Below are 20027 nucleotides of genomic sequence, written 5' to 3' on the forward strand. Positions count from 1 at the left end.
CTTTCTCAAGCGCTCGCTCCACAAATGAAACCTCGCTAGCAGTGACACGGTTAACACTTTATAATCTTTCTGACTTGTCTAGTTGTTATTAAATTGGTTAGGTATTGATTCAGACATGTTTTTTTGTAGTAAGTTCAAAGCTTCTTTTCTGCAGAGGATGATGCAGTATGCAGTAATGCACGTTGGGGCAGAGAGGTACTTTAGCAAGCTCCGTCCATGCAATGGAGCTGGCCTGAGAGAAATTGATTGTTGCGGGTAAAGGAAAACTTGCGTTCTCATATTACGTGCTGTACTGGCAGGAAAGAAGAGATGCTATACAGATGCTGTCTGTATAGAAAATCAATGGCTTCCATCTCAAGTAGGCTACCATGATATCTGTACTCTAAACAATAATCATATACAGTCATATATCACACTGCTGCAGGTTTATATTGGTACAGCTGCTGGAACTGAGTAGATTGTATAGTTTATTATCGTCGTATGTGCATTTGTTAATGTATCACAATCGGCATCTTCTTTTTACTGGTTCCCATGGCGAGTAATTGAATTTCAGTGCCATTAGTGAATGACTTAATACCTCACAGCCTAATGGAATTAATCAGCCTTAATGATGAGATAGGTATTCCTATTACTCAAGACAGCTGCTCTGTTGTGGAGTGGGAGGAAGGATCTTTGCAAACACTATACATGCTGAAGATGCGAAGAAAATGAGCTGTCATACCTATAATGGCTGAGCATTTCATTCCAAAAAGGAGCAAACCAGGTCAACTTGCAGGTTGGAGCAGGTTTAATCATTAACATTACAAAAACATGAAAAGAACTAGTGCTCAAGCCAAAGACTCACATTCTCTATGAATGCGACTTGTCTTACATCATAGAGAATGTCATAAAATTCAATACCACTGATGCATCGACACATTCTTGACTTGTCCACATAATTCATCACTGTTAGTGTGGAGTAGTTTCACAGTACTTGAGCCAAGTTGAAGGTGAACAGATTTGTTCAGCTGCAGGCAATAGAAAGAAAATTGGATGGAGATCAACTTAAAAATTTTGCAAAGGTGTAGAGCGACAGCTAGATAATTTTAAGGAATGAAACAGTACAAACGTTTAAGGAGTTGAAAAGTACGTCACAAGTTGAGTAAAAACAAAATCTCAGATGTTGGATGAAATGTAAAAGTTAGTTGTTTTTTTTTAAGTTATTATTTCATCACAGGGCACTTTTGGTTAAAACAAACAAAAACACAATGAACTGGAGCTTTTGGGTACCGTCCAAGCAAAGGTTTTTGTGGCCTGGCAGGAAATAACATTACACAGCGGGAGACTGACATAGAATCTTTCAAGATGTTTTCTCAAGTCAAGATGAAGCTGTCAGACTGAGCCGCCGAACGGTCCAGATGTCATAAACTTATTACTTAATTAGGCGCCTTAACATGTCCAAATTGCAAAAAGAGACAGGCGCTACTTTTTAGTTTCACAGCATTCCTGTTTATGCAGCGTCTCCTGCTACAAATGTTCTAACAAGAAGCGTTCGAGACTGTGGAAGTGTTTGGTGGATTCTGATAAACATACCTCAGGGAAACAGGCAAGGTTGGAATCCAGAGATTGCATCCCCTCAAGTCGAATCTCATAATTATGTTGCTTTAATAAATTACTTGGCGAAGATATAATTTCTTTAGTTATGATGCTGAATTATGAAATACATCTTGTGTGTTAAGCGGTAGGAAACAGTTTCTAAGAAGCTACATCCACTGACAGAAAAACATTAAATTTGTTCTTTCGACTGATGAAGAGCCATTAAAACCATGCACATGGCAATATTGATGAACATATCAGAAATACGTGTTTATTTTCTTGTGTCATTTAAGTTTACATTAATCTGAGTCTAACCCACATTATTCACAGAGTAGATTTCTTAAAAAGACTTTATTCATAAAGTGCTGTAACATATCTTTACAGTAAATAAAGAAAGGGTGTAATGACATGTGAACCCGTTATGCATCATAATGCACGGTATATGGTCTGTTAGGCATGGCTGTGTCTTCCTAAAGATAAGAAAACAATCACTTAATTTGCAGCCCACAAAGCAGGGCGGTGGTGGTTAATTTCCTATGTCAAACCTCCGAAGACCTGGCCTGTGTTTTGTTGTGTATGCCATGATATCCAATGGGGCCCCCCCAAAGAAAATTGCACCAGGTATTAGGAAGTTAAAATGATAAACATGCATTTTTCTGTTCTACAAAATTGAAGAAAAAAAAAATTAAATAATTATGTCTCTTTATAAAATAGATTTTCCCAAAATATACTTAGTGCTATTCAGTTGGTGGCACCATGACTGAACGATGGCTAATAGATTTTTACTAAAACCCTAGAGATTTTTGAAAATGTATCCTAGCATTCCTAGAGTGCACACAGTTAAAGCTTAAAGTGGGTGTGGATGTTTTCTAAGACAGATGCATAAGAGGTAAGTAAGGGTTGTTTAGAAAATAATTAATGCATGCACATGGAGAAGAAAAGCGTTTCTCTGCAGGAGCAAACACAAGCAAAGAGAAAGCACAGTGGGGGATTATCAAGAAAGACAGGGAAACAACGTGAAGAAACACAAGAAAAGTGACCTGTCACAGATAAAGCTGGGATTTTTTACCAAAGGGCCCAACGGGCACCTGCTGCTGGTGTGATCAATCCAGCACGAGTTTGTCAGCATTCATTATTCTTCTTCTATTGTGGATTCCTATTTTTTTCTTTCCACCAGTACTTAGGAATAAGGTTGAATGGTTCTTCACATGTTTCTGTTATTTTACATGTCAAATGAACACGAAGGCCATTGTGCATCACGTTGACTGGTACAGAAATGAAACGTTGTCAAAGTTCCCAAAACACATTGTATTAGCCCCAGGAAATCAGATAAATGATATACTGTAGAAAGGGTGTAAGGACAACAAATTGCACTGCTCTTTGCCTTTTTTTGTGGCAGAAGTTAGAAATCCTCAGAGCATACTACCACTGTATGACAGAATTAGGTTAGAGCCATTTGTTTCCTGGCTCTGGTTAAATCTGTCTGTGAAGGGTTTAGTCGGTTGAGATGATGATTCCCAACATGAATACTTTTTAGCTTTGTCTAAAAAAATTTTGGCATAAACCAACGGACTTGATCCCATGTTCATATTTCAGACATATCTAATTTGTTTGTGAAATCAGATCTTGAGGATAATCTGTCCATATAAAGGACGTGAATTGCGTGTGCAAACATAAATAGCCTATTTTAGCATGGATTACTGCGTTCATGACAAAAAAGTGTTCCTGTTTTCCAGCCAGGCGTGCCCTCCACTGTGGTTAATAGACCATCTGTCAAACTGCCTTTAGACACTCTCCCTCATTGGAAAACCTTGGCATTGATTTGCTACAACTAATGCAAGAGACACTTTAAAATACATTATAAGTGATCATAGTGTCCAGACTGAGGAATTTTAGAAATCTGATCTGCATTTCTTTCCAAAACACCTCCTACTGTGGTTCAGGTCTGGCTGAAATTTGAGTAGTTTTTGTTTTTCAGACTTTCTAAATTCAGTTTGCACACAATTGTAAAGGCTGAAATATGGTTCTGCGTCAAAACGACGCCGTGCCTACGGCGTGTGGTTTTCGTCGACGCAGACCACACGCCGTCACCTGCGCCGTCACTGACGTGCACCTCCCGAAAATTGTAACTACGCGTCGAGGCGACGCAGACCACACGCAGACAGAGAGGGCTGTGATTGGTTCGCTTGGAAGCAACGCATTTCCGGTTTCCGGTTTGAAGCAGTAGTGAACTTTTAGGGCTCTTTTCTTCGTTTATATTTGATTTTTTTTTTGTTTTGTTTTTTTGCACAATAGTTGTCCTTATCTCTTTGATTTACTGTGCCTGGAAAAAGTCGGATAAACCATTCAGAAAAAGATTGCTAACTAGCGGCCGCGGGGGGTACTGCACCGCTGCGAAATGGAGTGACGGAGAAGTCCGAAGGGTTCACGACGGCGTCACGGCTGCGGCGTGTGCTCTGCGTTGGTGTGACGCAGAACCATAATTCAGCCTTAAGGCCGAAAGGGAGAAAACTTTTGAATTTGAATCGAAAACAATATTCACTGTTTTGAGCACAGCAAGAAAACAAGGAATCCAGCATTATGTGGTATTAAGAGGTACATAATTGACCTTAAGTTGATTGGACAGGTCAGGCTTTGTGAACATTATTGCCAGAAGAAGCTCAATGCTGTGGATATGAAAGGTTCCATATAGTTCATACCTGCTCAGATGTTTATATTGCAGAGTGCATATCTCTTATAATGATGCATCAATTCAAAGAACTGTCCTTGAATTAACACGCTGTCGGCATGCAAAGAGGGAGTCAATGTGAAATGGTTCACACTTATAAATATTATTAATCTTGTGTGAACATGTTGAACATATTAGCCAGTTTTCCACTATCAAACCACATCTGGCAGAGGGTGAAACCTGCCATTCGCCCTGACCTCCGTTCATACGCTAAATAATTCTTACTATTCCTATTTTGGGGTTGATAGCCCACCGTGCTGCCCCTCTGACCTAGGCATTTCGTTGCGGATCTATAATAGACTGGATCTATTGTTTCTGTGACAAATGTTGATGATAGTTTTAAGTAAAGCAAATATGTCACATAGGTAGCCATAAAGTCATTAAACAAGCTGGAGAAATTCTGAATTGTAAAATCCCCCTCCTGCCTTGACACCGCCTTCAGCCCATGAAAGACTATGGCCTGAAATCAGGGGCCAGGGCGGGTTTGATTGACTCTATTAAGCTCTGGAAGTGACAATGGGAAAGCAGCTGGGTTAACTGAGCCTCAATATGCTCAGCTTTGACTAGATGACAGGAACACAGGGGTTCAGAATCTTGCGCAAGGACATTTTAGACACATGAGCAGCCTAGAGCTCAAACTGCTGACACTGGTTGGAGGACGACCTACACCACCTACAGATGCACAACCTTCAGGATAGAGGGATGAACACTATGTCTGGAGCCTCATTTATGTACATAATATCACTGTGGTCATCACTGTGATTGCTTCTAAACACACCTCACCCATTATGACCTGGAACAAGACTGTGTTGTACGTTATAGTATGTTTTTTTTAATTAATGAATTAATTACTTTATTTTTGGACATCAGAAATCACTCTGGTGTTGGAAAGGTTTAAAAACAAAACAAAACAAAAAAACAACTTACATCTGGATGGGTGATTTCCTTTAGTTTAGCATTAATGATTTAACCAACTTAGAATCCTAAATTGAGAAGTGAAAAAGTCACCACACATTGTTCATCCGAGGCAAATGAAAATGTTTAATTCACGAGATAAAAGCTCTAAAAATTAAACTTCTCATGGGTCCAATTTGGCTAGGGTCACACCAACTGAGACTGTGAGCAGGCCAAGTGTGAATAACTCTGTCAAATTCAGGCTGTGCACAGTATCATAGATTAATACAACCCATTATAAACTAAAATGGTCTGTTTGCATCACCCTGTCCTTCTCCTTTCATCCTTGTCTTGTTGGTCACAAGAACGCTGTTTGTATCGTTAATCCTATCATTAGTTGCTCATGGCAACCAAAAACTGGTTGATTTGGCTTGGATTAGTGAAAAAGATTCACGTTTTTCTTGGCTTACTTAATATGAAACATGTCTGTTTCCAAAACGTGTTGCTCAAGACAAAAAATACTTTGAAGAAGGCACCAGTTCACTTTGGTGAGTCAGAAAATGACCACTGCTAACACAATGACACATTGATGGGCCTCAAAGGCAAAGTAAGGCCCCATTTACGCGTAGCAAAAACTGTGGTGTTTTCATGCATTTTGGCCGTTCGTTTACATGAAAACGAAGCTCAAAGTCACCAAAAACAATCATTTCTGAAAACCCCGGCCAAAGTTGGAGATTTGCAAAACTCTGTCTTCACGTCTGCTTGTAAACAGAGGGAAACAGACATTTAGGCTTCAGAACATCACATTATGCGACAGAATCGTCACCAGCGTCATGTGTGGGACCTGTGTTTACAATTTGTTTGGCCACTGTAGTTACTCTGTAGTTATGTTTTTTTCCAGGATTCCGATTGACTTTATGCTTCTCGTTACACTGCCGCCTGTAGGTTTGGCTGCTCATAGCACCCCTTAACAGCGTATTTATGCAGGGTCATGTAAATGATGGTATTTTTCAAAATGTAGAGGGGGAAATATCAGTTTTTGTAAAAACAGTCCTGATAGCTGAAGTTAGTTTTGCATTGATACAAAACGTGTGTGAAATACTATGTTTACCTGGGGACAATTTCAAACATGACGTGTTCATATTTATCATGTTTTTTTTTTATCAATCCATCATTTTTTCCATGCAAGCTTAACTTCTTTCAAGGTCATGGATAGGTCACTTGGATAGAAACGTGCACTCATAAATACATATAGTTCAGAATCACTGGTTATTTTAAATATGGAGAAAACCTCATTATAAGTCCATAATCTATACATATAATAAAGAAATTAAAATCATTTAAGCAAAAGGATGAGATTATTCTAACTGGTAGTAGCCTGAAGTCAGAGGTAAAATAAATTGTTCTGTGGACTGAAGAGTGAATTAGCTTCAGTATCATTAAAACGTCTGTTGTGTTTCAAAATGCTTTACATTATATCGAATTTGGAAGTTGTGCTTATTACCTTGAAGTCAATTTATTAGCCTTCAAATATTTGAATTGAAAAAGTCCTTGACATTTGCACATGACTGAATTAATATATTAGCAAAGTGAAGTACCGTAGCTGTCTGCTAATGGCTCCTTAAGCATCGGTGCATGTTGACACTTCACTTCAAGCATTGTCCCCTGCAGATCAAATGCTCAAAGCATCAGTAAGTGGATGTGATGCTAGATTGATTCCCGCTCAGTGCCTGTGAGCATACATCTGATGTAATCAAACCGGGTATCATTTCATGAATTTTGCTGAGCACAGCTTACTAAACAAATTGCTACCTCCAAAGTCTATTTCTTTTGATAAATAGAATTAGCTTGGCATTTGTTTTATCCCTTCACATTCACGGAAGAGTATAGCTTTAATGTGTGCCGTTTAAATTCTGGTCTCATTTTAAGTGTTTATTCAGCAAAGATAAAGTGTGTCCTCTCTAAAAACAGAAAAGTTCCCACAGAGAGTAAAGGCATTGTAGCGTGGAGGGACTTAAGAGGGAGGTTGATTATCTAGAATAACAAGATAATGGCTTTATTTCAGGGACAAAAGACAAGTACTATTCTGAAATTAATTGCATGGAAAAATGGACTCACCCATCCACCCAAGAAACATACAGAAAGTATCTTCTAAATCTAGTATTTGCTTTTATTTGTGTACTTATTTGTTTAAATAGTAGGCTATAATAAGTGGATCTTGCCAACTCTAAATAAAGGCACTTTTCTCCTCATTAATTACTCTTTCTTGTACTGGCTGCACAGCTTTTTATCATTATTTGTCTTACTTACTGGGCTACACATGGAAACTGATAATACCACTAAACTAATAAATTGAAGAACACAAGGCTAATGAGGTGAGAACATTTTTCAAGCTGCAAGAACTAGATTTTTGAAAGAATATGTATAAATCTGTCCTACAGTGCATAACATGTAAGGGTTAGAATTCATTTTTATTAAAGATATGTTTGTGGTTAACTTAATGACTTCAGGGGACCCAGGTCTTGCATGTGCAAAACAAACCAAAACTCCTGCGCCCTCCAACACGGCACTTGGTTTTCACTAAACTTGGTTCTGAGCATTATGGTTAAATAACCCCACTCAGGTATATTTTCAAAAGACGTTGTTCCGAAGTGGTTCAGATACAACTTTGCAAACTTATGGCACAGTATCATCTTTTCAGAGAAAAGAGCTTTCACCTGATGCCTTTTACAAACAAAATGTCATGTTTTCAGTCTTTTTCTGATTTTGCTATTATGACCTTCATGATTTAACATGTTAACGTACGTCTCTGCAATCCAAGATGTAGTTTTTAAGTTTTTGGGACTTTCTCAGAGCATTTGCAGGGTCGGATCTTGGAGTGAAATACCTCTAACATCCATTTTGGGAAAGGCTGGGCCTTTCTTCAGCATTTACTACTTGTAAATACCCTTTCTCCCAGTATAACGATGAATTCCAAATATAGCAGTCAACATTTGAAGTGGATCAAAAACACACTTGCATGTTGTTTAAGAATGTTGTACAATATCCGGTCTTGTCATGAGGCATCATGATGAACTGCTTTTTATCCACTTCAAATGTTGACTAGTGCAATAAGCTCCCAAGATGAACAGCAACACTTGCTTCTCTACGAAAACAGCCAACATTTTTTTTTATTGGCATTTTGTTAGCACACCTGCCCAACAAATTGCCAAAGCTTCTGCGTCTTAACATTTCTTGATGATCATTTAATCAAATATATTTGATTAACCGTACCTGGCTGCTTATTCACTTCTTAATTCCTGTGTAAGCAGCAAGAGTGTACTTCATTTTTCCACGCTCTGCTTCTTCCTCTTGACTTTATTAGATAAACAATTAAAGGATGTAATGTGCCCTCTGCTGGACCTCAGCTGAGGTTGTGTTTACTTAATTTTCTGATGTGGTAGGGACCAGATAGTTTAGGTTTTATTCTTTAATACCTTATATTTCAAACCTTAGTAATGAAAGTTAGCATTTGGAACATAGATTCTGCATTTGAAAAAACTACCGGTAGAAGAATTTGTATTGATTCAGGACTCAAGCACTCATCTGTACTTATTTGACAGTAATTTCATCTGAAAAAGTACCACATATATTTAATTTTAGTTATACCCTATATGGGTTTTTCTTTTCTCAAAGACAACTAAGATTTTCTGACAACATGGCAAGCAATAACACTCAGTTATTTGCAGTACATATACAATATCCAATTGAAATGTATTAACTGGTTCACATCTTGTTATCTATTTTCTTCCCAATTGTTTTCTTTCAATGTCAAAAGATCTGGCGATACTTCTCTTGTAAACCGGGATAACGGTCAACATGACTGCAAACCCCTCTGCCAGCACTAACTTGGGCAGATGCGGCAGCTTAGTTTCAGACAGACTGGATTAAATTTGCAGCATTTACACAGCCACAACCAGTCTGGAGAGTATTGTAAGACTTGGCAAGTTTTGAATATGGGGCACCATATGAAGGAGGATTATTGTGCGCTGTTGTCAGACTTCTGTAGAGACGGATGTTAGATGGCACTACTCTGATACTGTATATCTATGAAACTGTATATTACTGATGTTCATAAATCATTCTAAAGAGCATAATATAACAATCTCAGAAGAATCCACACTAATCTGAAAACGTACCACATTTCTAATTTTAGTCGTACCCTGTATGGCTTTTTCTTTACTCCAATTTATGCAGTTCCCCCACAACCCGTATGCAAATTCAATTAGCCTGAAAATAGAGTTTCAAAAGGAGCAATAATTCCATCTTGTTCTCGGCTTTAAGTGTGTGGTTTTAGTGTTCCCTCCCTCCACATGTGCTCTTAAATGTGCAGGTCTGGAATCCGTGTAATGCAACTCTTTTGTTTTCATTATCCTCGGAAGCAATCTTATCTCTGAACACTATAACTTGATCCTCATCTCTCTCTTCCTGCCTCTGTCCTCCTCACTCCCTGTCGGCTAGCGCCGGTTGCATTTATCTGTTTTATCTTAGGATGATTGATTCATGAGTCTGCAGCAGCGCCTGCTTTAATCACAAGATCTGCAGGAACTGTCAGAAGTGAATGCGGCAGATGTTAAATCAGTGTAGCAGAGAATGGGTCCAATGCTTCGTGCATGTGTATCTTTGGTTTCATAGTGTATATGCTGCATCTCATGACAAGCCGGCTAACCCCCACCCACATCTATACAGTTCAAAAAGAATTATTCTCTTATTTACTCAGGAGATATAAAGTTTCAATACAAATTTGGTGGCTGATTCATAGGCAGTTTTATTTTGAAGTCCTGTCTCTCTTGCAATACCTTCAAAACCTTTGTCATCACTTTAAGAATGTGAAAACCATACTTTAATATTAAACTTGCAGTATTTACTGTTTCAGCAGAAAGCTGTTGTCTTTCCTTCAGGGTTATTTAAAAATGGGACTTTTAATCAAGATCACACATGGGGACAGACTGCTTTAGACTTCATCAGCAAGGGTCCGTCACACGTCTAGCCACAGTGAGCATTAAGCAGAGTGTGAAATTCCCCCAAGTGTGCTGTCGAGTGCCCGTCAAAGCCATTTTTTATGCAATCGGATCATACTCCCTCGCTTCACTCATACTGACATCGGAAGCGCCCGACTGATTCTGTGGATGCTGTATTACTTGCTGTAGTGGCTTTAAATGATCCAGAGCACTAAGGTTGATTTCCTTCCTGTTCCTTTTGCCATGATCAATTCTTTTAAATGGTTCCTGCAACCCTTGGACGTAACTCGGCATGCTGAAGTAAGGCTTCATCTATTTCATAGCGTTGTGTTCTGAGTAGCCTGGTGGAGGCCCGTCCAGGTGTTAGTGCCTGTGTTTTATCAGCTGGCTGTGATGAAATGTCACGTTTGCTTTGCGCCAAAAAGGTGAGAAATAAATTAAAAGCAATCTTTATAGTCCAAATATGCCCTTTTGATTTGAAAACTGTTGTTTTATTATGTTGAGATATAAATAGGGAAAAACTGGTCTGAAAAAGAAATGGCTACATGTGTATTTGTGTCACAAGCAAAAAGGTTGACGTTTGCGCCATCCGTTTGCTGTATATTATGCACCACAGTATCATCACAAGAGGTTATTGTCTCTCCTTTTTTACCAAGAGACCCCCCCCCACCCACCCCCAACACAAATGGAATGAATCTTCTTTTAAAATTGGTCTCGGCTTCCAAAGTACATCAAATGCAGTATGTGAAGTTTAGTAAAGAGGAAGATGGATAATTCTTTGCTCTGAGTCTGTGATGTCACAGTATCCTGTTAATCATATTAGGTATCATTTGATAAAATCACCATCCACGTAACTTAAAGACAACAGCTAAGGAATATTTTAAGATATAGAAAAGGAAAATGTAGCCTCATATCATGCCCAATATTTAAAAAAAGAAATATTCAGTTATTTTTGATGAGATGGCACAACTTATCATCACAGCAGGGCTAAGGGTGAGTTACCAGCTGCTGTCCATAAGAGAAAAATCAATCCATCATGTCTGTTTTTGCCTGTAAGTTGATGGTCTCAAAGCCTCGCCGACTCTTGCAGCCGTGAGTGAAGCAGATTCATTGAAAATTAGCACGTCCTTCGGGTTTCATGATGTCATTACTGCTGATCGGAGGTGACAGACACCAGCGGCGCAGGACTGAATGCTGGCGGTAGCCATTCCCATCTCCAGATGAACAGTGGATGTTTATAGGTTTGAGTAAAATGGTTATTCTTTTTTCTCATGTAAAAAGGGCTGAAAAATCACACAGTGTAGTTCTCCTGTAGTAAGAGATCAGATTTTTGCGTGATTTTTTTGTGCTTTTGCGTGATCAGATTTGCCATTACAGATTTATTCCCCCCTTTTTTTGATAAAATTAATTTGCTTGTCTTCTCTCCCATAATTTTTTTTTTTTTTTAAATCAGTCGCCTCTGTCTTTATTGACTGACTGTGAGCTTGTTTCCCTGATGTTGATGTGTGGCATGGTGATGTAAAACGATTTGCAGTTGTCACAACGTCGCAGCTTTCCAAAGTTATGTCGGCTGGTTTTTGCTGATAGCAGGGACAGGAGGCAACTATTTCAACACGACTGAAAGGCCTTTGTGCTGCTTTTTAAGAGAGAGTTTGTAAGAATTTGCACTCAATAACATCCTGATCATCCTGATCCTGATCCTTAATGCTTCATTCAAGTGTGCTGGCTTGAATATAAAAGCATAGAGAAAGAGGGAGGTGGTTGGAAGATGTTTAATGCATTGCAATGTTCGATCCATGTGTGATTATCTGGATCTCAAAGTTGTGTGTGTTTGCAAATGTTTTGCAGTTCACTGAGTCGCTGCCTTGTGCTTTACCCTCATTCATAACCCCTGTACTTTGAGCCTCAGACGTGCACTGGCCAGCTGAGTCTCATCATGCCCTGCAAAAACAAGTCACTTTGATCCGTGACTAAGGCGTTCGTATCCCTGACATCAGGCCGCATGTCACGTGAAGACGAGACTTTGAGAAAGCTGCTTCTGATTTATAGTTCACACTGGAGATCAGTACATACAGTTTAAATTCTGTCTGGAGTGGTGTTTGTGACCTTTGACGGTTTCCCATTGTGATGCGGAATCTCCACGGCAACTTCGGAGACTGCCTACAGAACTTCTCATCCCTGCGTGAGGGCTCAGCGGGCGTTCATATCCTCTGACATCCCAATAACTCATGTGGAAAAACACAGATCACATAAGATGCTATGAAGGACATTGACTGTGTGTGTATGTTTATGTTGTGTTCAAATTGAAAAAAGGAAATAATGTTAACTGCAACCACTGACACTTGCATATGTTCAAATCATTGTTTGTTTTTAAACTACTTGAACTTGCAGACATGAGAACATTTTCTTTATCTGTTGGGTCGACCATATGGTTAATGTGTGCGGGTTCATAGTAAAACCTTGTCATGGTTGTTAAATATGTTTTACTACCTGATGTTACATGTTGCCTGAAGGCGTAAAGGCATGTTATTAACTTGGCCATGAGACTCCGTTCTTTTTTTATTCATAGTAACCAGCATTTATTTGTGATCCCCCCTCCTCTTTTGGCAATTTAATAAGTTGTCATATGTATTTGTCCCACAGGGCTGCAGCAGTTTGTGACGAGCTGCAGGCTGTTTTCTTTGGTGATAACAAAACAAACACATTTAATGAATTTGAGTTTTGATCGAATGTATTTTGGTCATTATGATTGTTAGGTAAAGTTTGATTGATACTTTTCCAAATCGTTTCCTATTCCATGGCCTGATGTGCACCTCCCCAGAAATGTGTTTAGAAGACCACAGGAGCTGTGATTGGGCCCTTTGGCGTGCAGTGTGTACACAACATACTCATCATGGCGTTAATGCATATTGTTTTGCAAAACGACAAGAGTTTAAGAGACAAAAATGTAAAATATAACAGGTGTTATCTGTGTAATAGGCTGTATCTGGTTTCCCATTAATGCAAATGTAATCCAGCCACTGTGTCCTCATTTTCCCTCTGGTTCATGATTTTACACCCCATCGGCCATGACATCGTCCCTCGTTCCTGTGTCGCAGGTAAGTGGCTTTCTGACCAAGGATGAACACGGTGATGTTACTGGATTCACCTTGAGTAGCTGGTGTTTCCATTACCATCGTTTGAGTTTCAACAGCAAAGAGACAATAAAATCACAGTAGTGGAGTTTTTATGCTATGACTAAACGCCTGTAAAAGGGCAGTGCAGGTGGTCTGTGACGCATATTCTCCAAAATATAAATGCTAATAATGGCAAAGTCCAAGGTGTCGTCTCTGTTGTTATGCTATTATATACTGAGTTGTCTCTTTTTTTTCTTTTTTTTTTTTCACTCAGAGAGGTATCGTGACATAAATGAGCTTTTCTTTACACTCGAGAGTGCTGCACTCAGACATCCATCTGTCTGGAGACTGTCTGCCTGCAGCCTTTTCCTTCATTATGTTAGCACTTTTAGATGTACAAGAAGCATTTACAAAGTTGTTTGGTTTGTAGAAGCACATCGTGTTTTTTCTGACACATTCACAGCGCAGGCAGATCTGATACCGCATAGATAGGTAACGGTAAATGAGAGCAAGTTAGGCAAATCACCCTCTTTAATATGTGTTAAACAAATTATTTTCCTGTCGCTGGGAGTTAGAACCTGTCAGGTTGAATTCAGTTTAGAAAAGCTGCAGAACCCTGAACTCTTAGGTTTGTATAATTGCTTGACAACGTAAGCCGTATCATAGAATTAATAAACTGAAAGTATTGACAGGCTACAGACAGTTGGCTCCTGTGTGCCGCCTCTGTGCTCGGCATTTGAAATGAAGTTCTTGATTCATTCTGAATGATATTGCATGTCTAATGTTTCGGGAGGTAATCCAGCCTGAACTCGGTACTTTTCATCGTGATTTTCATTTTTCATCAGTGTGGTGCTGGTTCTCTGTGGAGCCTTCATTAGACCTCTGCTTGGGTAGCATGAGAATGACTGGAGGGAGGATTTACTATGGTTTTGTGGTTGGTTCAAACACTGATTTGGTGTTTAAAAAAATAATATACTTATGATATCTGCTATTCTAGCACAGTGGTAAACTGGTGTTTGAAAGGCACAGACTCAGGGATTTTTGCACCTGCCCTGATGCTGCATGTGTATTTACAGGAGTTTCCCTTTCAAACGGCACAGTTTGCAAAGGGAATTATTCAAACAGATCCCTGCATATTGTGTTGATTATACCGATTGTTTTTCATTTTCTGAAAACAAGCATTTTATTTTATTCATTAATTTTCTTTTTTTTAAGTTTTGCACTTGATGTAGCTGATGTCGTGGCTGCGCATGAATGCATTTAGCCTACGCCGGTGGGAGTAAAGTGTACGAGGGGGGAGATTCTTCTTGCGTCTAACATTTTTTTGACATTATCAGCTGCATGGAGACATTCCACAGCTGTACATGTTCCATTTTTTATTAATATCTTTTAAATGATATCCCAGAGGTGGACAGTAGGCTACTGTGTTTGCAAACTTTAAGTTAGAGCCAGAAGGCTTGTCCTATTACTCTTGTGTGGCTGCATGTTAGTCTTCCCTTGGCCTTGCATGGCCATGCAGAGTTTAAGTGTTAAACTGGCATGCCATAACAAAGCGAGACGAGCACTGGAATGTTGTGTTTTTATGATCTCACTTTGGCTTTATGCTGTAATGATCGTTGCAGTGGTGTGGTGTTGATGGACCGTAGCGTCAGCCTTCTCTTTCCTGTCAGTTGTGTGCATACATTGCCAAATTCTCCTCTGGGAGCTACGAGAATATAGAGAAAATATACATTACACTCGCACATTCCTATGAGACTGAAGATTAAATGAATATTCATCACTTCTGGGAAAATATGCACAGCTGGTGGGATAATGTTAGCAGGTTGCAATGCATGCATGTAGTGTGTTCATTAAAAAGGCAAACCAGGCCTCATTCAGCTCTTTTTAGTGCTGCGTCTTGCTGCATTAATCTTTTATCCTGCAATGGCAAAGCCACTTCAAATAGGAACATAAGATTTACACTCCAAGTCTCATTTTAATGAGCAGGATAGACGCCAGAAGTGTTTGTCTGGCAGAAGTGCACAAATGTTGCACGCTGTCATCAAAGAGAAATACAGATAAGTGATTGACCCCTATCTATGTTATGGATGTGTTAATTTGTTTTAAGTAGGAAGATGAGCTCAGATTTGAGCTAAATGAATCACATTTTGTCATCTCTGATACAGAGAGCAAAATCCTGAAATCGATTCTTGTTTTATTTCTTTGGAACATTTAGGCCACAAGCATTTAAAGGTTGCTACAAACACGTTACACACTCCCAGGCTGTGTGAGTTAAAAACCTCACGGAGGAGCGATTGGGGTTGAGAGCTTGATAGAAGAAAGAATAGAAGGTGGGAGCTGGAGTAGAGACCTTGCTTTAACAAGCTTATCTCGCTCTCTAATTCAGTTTGGGCCATCAAAGTGTTGAGGGCTGGCGTCGCTAGGGGCGGTCGTATTTTTTGACCGCTACCTGTGACAGCAATTACAGGTTTCGCTTCAAGCATGCCTTTGTTTTGGTGGCAGACTTGACTGCTAGGGTGGAATGAGATTACTTCAATGTTCTGCAACTGGAGCATAATCAAAGCCTCCCAATGCGAGGTGTCATGCCCCTCTGAATCAACCAAGCAGCACCTGCCACCATTTCCTCCTAGCCCCTTTGTTCAAGGGGTTTGTGGAGACATTATTGTCACTAAAAGAGAGCTGTTGTTGTAATGTATTCTTATCCCAGAAAAATATTCTCCACAGCTGCCACAGCTGAAATGGCAACGCGCTGTCTGTTACAGACAAGTGGATGCATGTGCAGAGTTTATTTCATAGCGACAAACAGAACATGTGTGCAGTTGCACTGCGAAGGATACCTGTACCCACAGATGTATTACCACTGTCCACATGCAATCTTTTGTTCTACTTCCATTAACTCAATCAAAGGTTTTACAAGACTTTTTTTTTTAAAAGAGTTTTTTTTTATAAGCATAACTATAAGTTAATGTTTAAGAGAAGCTACAATACCCAGGGAGTAACCTGAGTCCACCAAGTTGCACGACAAAGATGTTGTGCAAGATACACTGCAGTGTTCTGCCATTCCTCAAGAGCAAAGCTGAGACCATGCATAGCTCATGAATTGATATTTTGACTTATTTAATCTGCAAGGGGACGGCCCGGTTTTGGTTTTGTCAGAGCAGCATGACATAGTGTATTTTGGCCTCTGACCAGGCCAGTTAATGTGATGAATGGTTGTCTCTGCGTTCTGTGCAGGCAATTCAGCAAAAAATACATAAATAAATCTTTTAGTCTCACATGCTCTATCTGTGCTCCTAATTTTATTTTATTTTTTTTGCCACAGTCCATGTCACAGACAAATGGTAAGCACAGCCCAGTTAAGTCATCCCGTGTTGATGGTAAATTGGTGCCCAACTGATGTGTGTGATGAGTAAGTCAGTTTTACAGTGACATCTAAGCTATTAATATCGTCAGGCAACGCTATTAATAATTCACAGTTTATCTTCTGACATTTTTATAAAATAAAAATAAAAAAGTGCCTTCAAAGACTGTTTATCTCATGGGAAGCCACAGAGTTTTCATACCTTTCATGTCGCAAATGTTTAATGTTTGAAGTAGGAAATGTTTGTTGTTGAATAAGAAAACCAACAACAAGCCTTGTTTTTAAAGTGCTCCACAAATGTAAAAGTACTTTGGCAGTTCTCACTGTGTGGAATAGGCATGAAAATTACATTATCAGTGCCAAATCCTGAAGAACAATAAGTTAGAGTGATGTGTTTCATAATTCTTCCCTTTACCATTATGATATAAGAAATGCACTCCACCAGATTGGCTGTTAGCAGGCAAAGCTTGTCACTTAACTTCTACTTTGGACTGTTCCCATACATTATTCACCCAGCATAATTAACATAGTGGGAACATTTTACTTGGAGGAAAGAAAAAAAAAAACTTGAACCTATGTAGTCATAATAGCAAGGCCCTTTCTTCTCGCTGAAGCGTTGATATGATTTTTAGGGCGGAGCCTAAACTGTTTTTGGTATCAAACCACAAGCTTTGAGTACTTACTCTCTAAAATAAAAAAAATATATATTGAAAAATGTTTGCTAAAGGGTCAATAAATGTTTAAGTTTTGGGGGGTTTAGTACCAACAGCCTTTGCACAGTAAATTGTTTCCAACAAATGAGATGCTATTAAAAATTAACCCAAATGGAGCAGTATGGCTCTCAGAAGCTGCTGCAGCGTGCATTTTCTTTTTTGCTGAGGTGCAGTTGTGGAGTTAGGCTTGTTGTTCAATATTCTGTGAATTATTGAAACTGACTTGACTTTCTTCCAGTGTCTTTATACAGTAAATCAACTGATGACATCAAAATGTAAAATAGAAGAATGCAGGTTTGATTGTTGAAAGTGAGGACACTTTAATTTGCCAAGTTTCTCAAGCAATCTAATTTCTCTAAATTCTGCTCTTTTGCCTTTGCTTCTCGCAGGTGGACTTGCTTATGCCAACCAAGATTACGGGCATCATCACCCAAGGAGCTAAAGACTTTGGGCACGTCCAGTTTGTTGGTTCATACAAGCTTGCTTACAGCAATGATGGGGAGCGGTGGACTGTATACCAAGATGAGAAACAAGGGAAGGACAAGGTAGGTTGCTTTCATAGCCCATTATGATTTTAACCAAAAACAGTCATTGGGTCTAAAAATACATAGACAGGAAGTAAACCTGAGGCAGAAGACAAAAAGACGAATATTAACTATAAAGATATCCATTTTGGAAACTGTACTGTTCCTCTCTCCACTTCCCTTTGACATTGTCCTATCTATAGCTCAGCCTGCCTGGTCTATATTGCCTCTGCCTGGCTTGGGATAAGATAAAACCCTTCTGTCAGCCTGACTTGGTCAGTGCTACACTGAAAATCTAGTTTACGGCCCTTCAACAGAGTTCACATGTCCATCACAATTGCTCTCAACAACAGACAGTGCAGAGCTGCAGAAGCCTAGCTGCTGATATCAGGACAGCTGCAGGCACAGGGTTGTGTCGAACACTAGACCCTCTTGTCTTTCAGAGGCTGATGGTATAAGAGGTTGGGTTTGTTTTTCTGTTTTATTCTGCTGTGCTATTGAAAGATAAGCCCACCTTCCTTGTCATGTAATGCTAATGTATTGATTGCAGATATTGATAAGCAAAATGCACACGCAAGCAATTGTGAAAAAGAGAGAAAAACGCCCTCTATTCAAATCTAAGATTTTACTACATTTGGCCCAGACCAGATCTTAATTTGGATGTACAACAGCACATGACCAAATACATTGGGTCATTAATGTATCTAAGAAACATCAAGGCTTAATCCTAAAGCAGTTTGTGAAAAAGAACTAAGTATACCGGATGATTCATTAGCTTTCATAAGGAATATTTGGATCATGCGACTTTGCCGTTTTGCTTCAGTTCCTCGAGGTTTGCAGGTTTGTGCACGGCATGCAGCATTTAAATCAGACTGAAGTCTGAGCTTTTATCCTATTTCAACCAGCATGTTGAGGTTTTGCAGGCGTGTTCATTGTCCTGTTACATAATCCAATTTCAGCCAAACTTTAGATGTAGAACAGAGAACCTAACATGTGACTCAAAATTACGATAAAGTCATTTGTGGTCAACTCAATAACTTCATCAAGGTTCCCAGGTGCTGCAAAAACAAGCCTAAATCAATGCCCCTCCACTACCATGCTTGACAGTTGGTACGAGGGGTTTCGACTGACATTGATGTGATGTGCATCATTGCCAAACACTTCCACTTCTCAAGGACATTGTACTTGTTGAAATGCAACTTGCAAACCGAACCTGAGCTGCAATTCAGACTTGAAAAGAGATATAGCTCCTGGGTGTTTATGTAACATCTCTAAGCATTGCATGGTCTGGCTTGGGTTGAAATTGCTGGGAGGTCTGGGAGTTTTTGTTAAATTAATGATGGCACAATGTGATATGTCATAGTTGTGTTTACTTAATTATAAGATCTGATAAGTTCTAGACTATTTTTGATTATGACATGATACATAAAGCCTGAAACAGAGTTTGTTTTTTGTCACATGACCTTTATTCACTGATTTTGGTGTTTTATATTATAGCTTCATTTCAGTTTTCACTTTAATTATAAATTGTTCTTTCTAAGACTTTAAGATCATAGAGTAAACATATCTTGTAAGTAATAAATGATTTTGTAAACTTGTGGATAAACAAATATACTGTATGAAGACTGGGCTTTAATGAAACTGTTTGGTGGAGTAAATGTCGCTCCATTTCACTGAGAGACTTGTCTTCATGCATGATATATTTTGACAACCTGGAAAGTTTGCACAGAAAATTCAAATCTTAATACTTATAAGATATTCATATGCAGCAGGAAAGACTTCATGCATGAATGCAGCCCATTCTGAGGCTTAGCAACTTCTTTTATGAGGACAAAGAAGCACCCAAAACTATTAGTACAAGTAAAAGTTACATGAATGCAAGTTTTCTTTGGTCTTGCCTTTTTCAATTTGTCTTTTAATTATTAATACATTCTAGTTGATTATGAATAATACTTAAATACTTAAAAGCTTGGTTGGGTGCTTCTAATGCCTTAATGTCTACCAGTAACCATCCTTTTTTCATCCTTGATGATGTCCCTAACAGAAGCTGCAGATATGATTTGCTGCCTTTGTCAGAATTATTTGTTAAATTATAAATACAATTTCTAATTCAAAC

At 39.0% G+C, this 20027-nt stretch overlaps 1 protein-coding gene across 2 annotated transcripts in view; it reads left to right on the forward strand.

Moving 5' to 3' along the window:
* The window catches only part of LOC133450403 (EGF-like repeat and discoidin I-like domain-containing protein 3), a 141205-nt gene that overhangs the window by 112152 nt on the left and 9026 nt on the right, over positions 1 to 20027 (forward strand). For both annotated transcript variants that reach the window (XM_061729016.1, XM_061729017.1), the window contains exon 9: positions 17777 to 17932. In XM_061729016.1, coding sequence (XP_061585000.1) covers positions 17777 to 17932 — 156 coding nt within the window. The remainder of the gene's footprint in view (positions 1 to 17776; positions 17933 to 20027) is intronic.

Source organism: Cololabis saira, chromosome 9 (assembly GCF_033807715.1).
Source record: "Cololabis saira isolate AMF1-May2022 chromosome 9, fColSai1.1, whole genome shotgun sequence".
Lineage (NCBI taxonomy): Eukaryota > Metazoa > Chordata > Actinopteri > Beloniformes > Belonidae > Cololabis > Cololabis saira.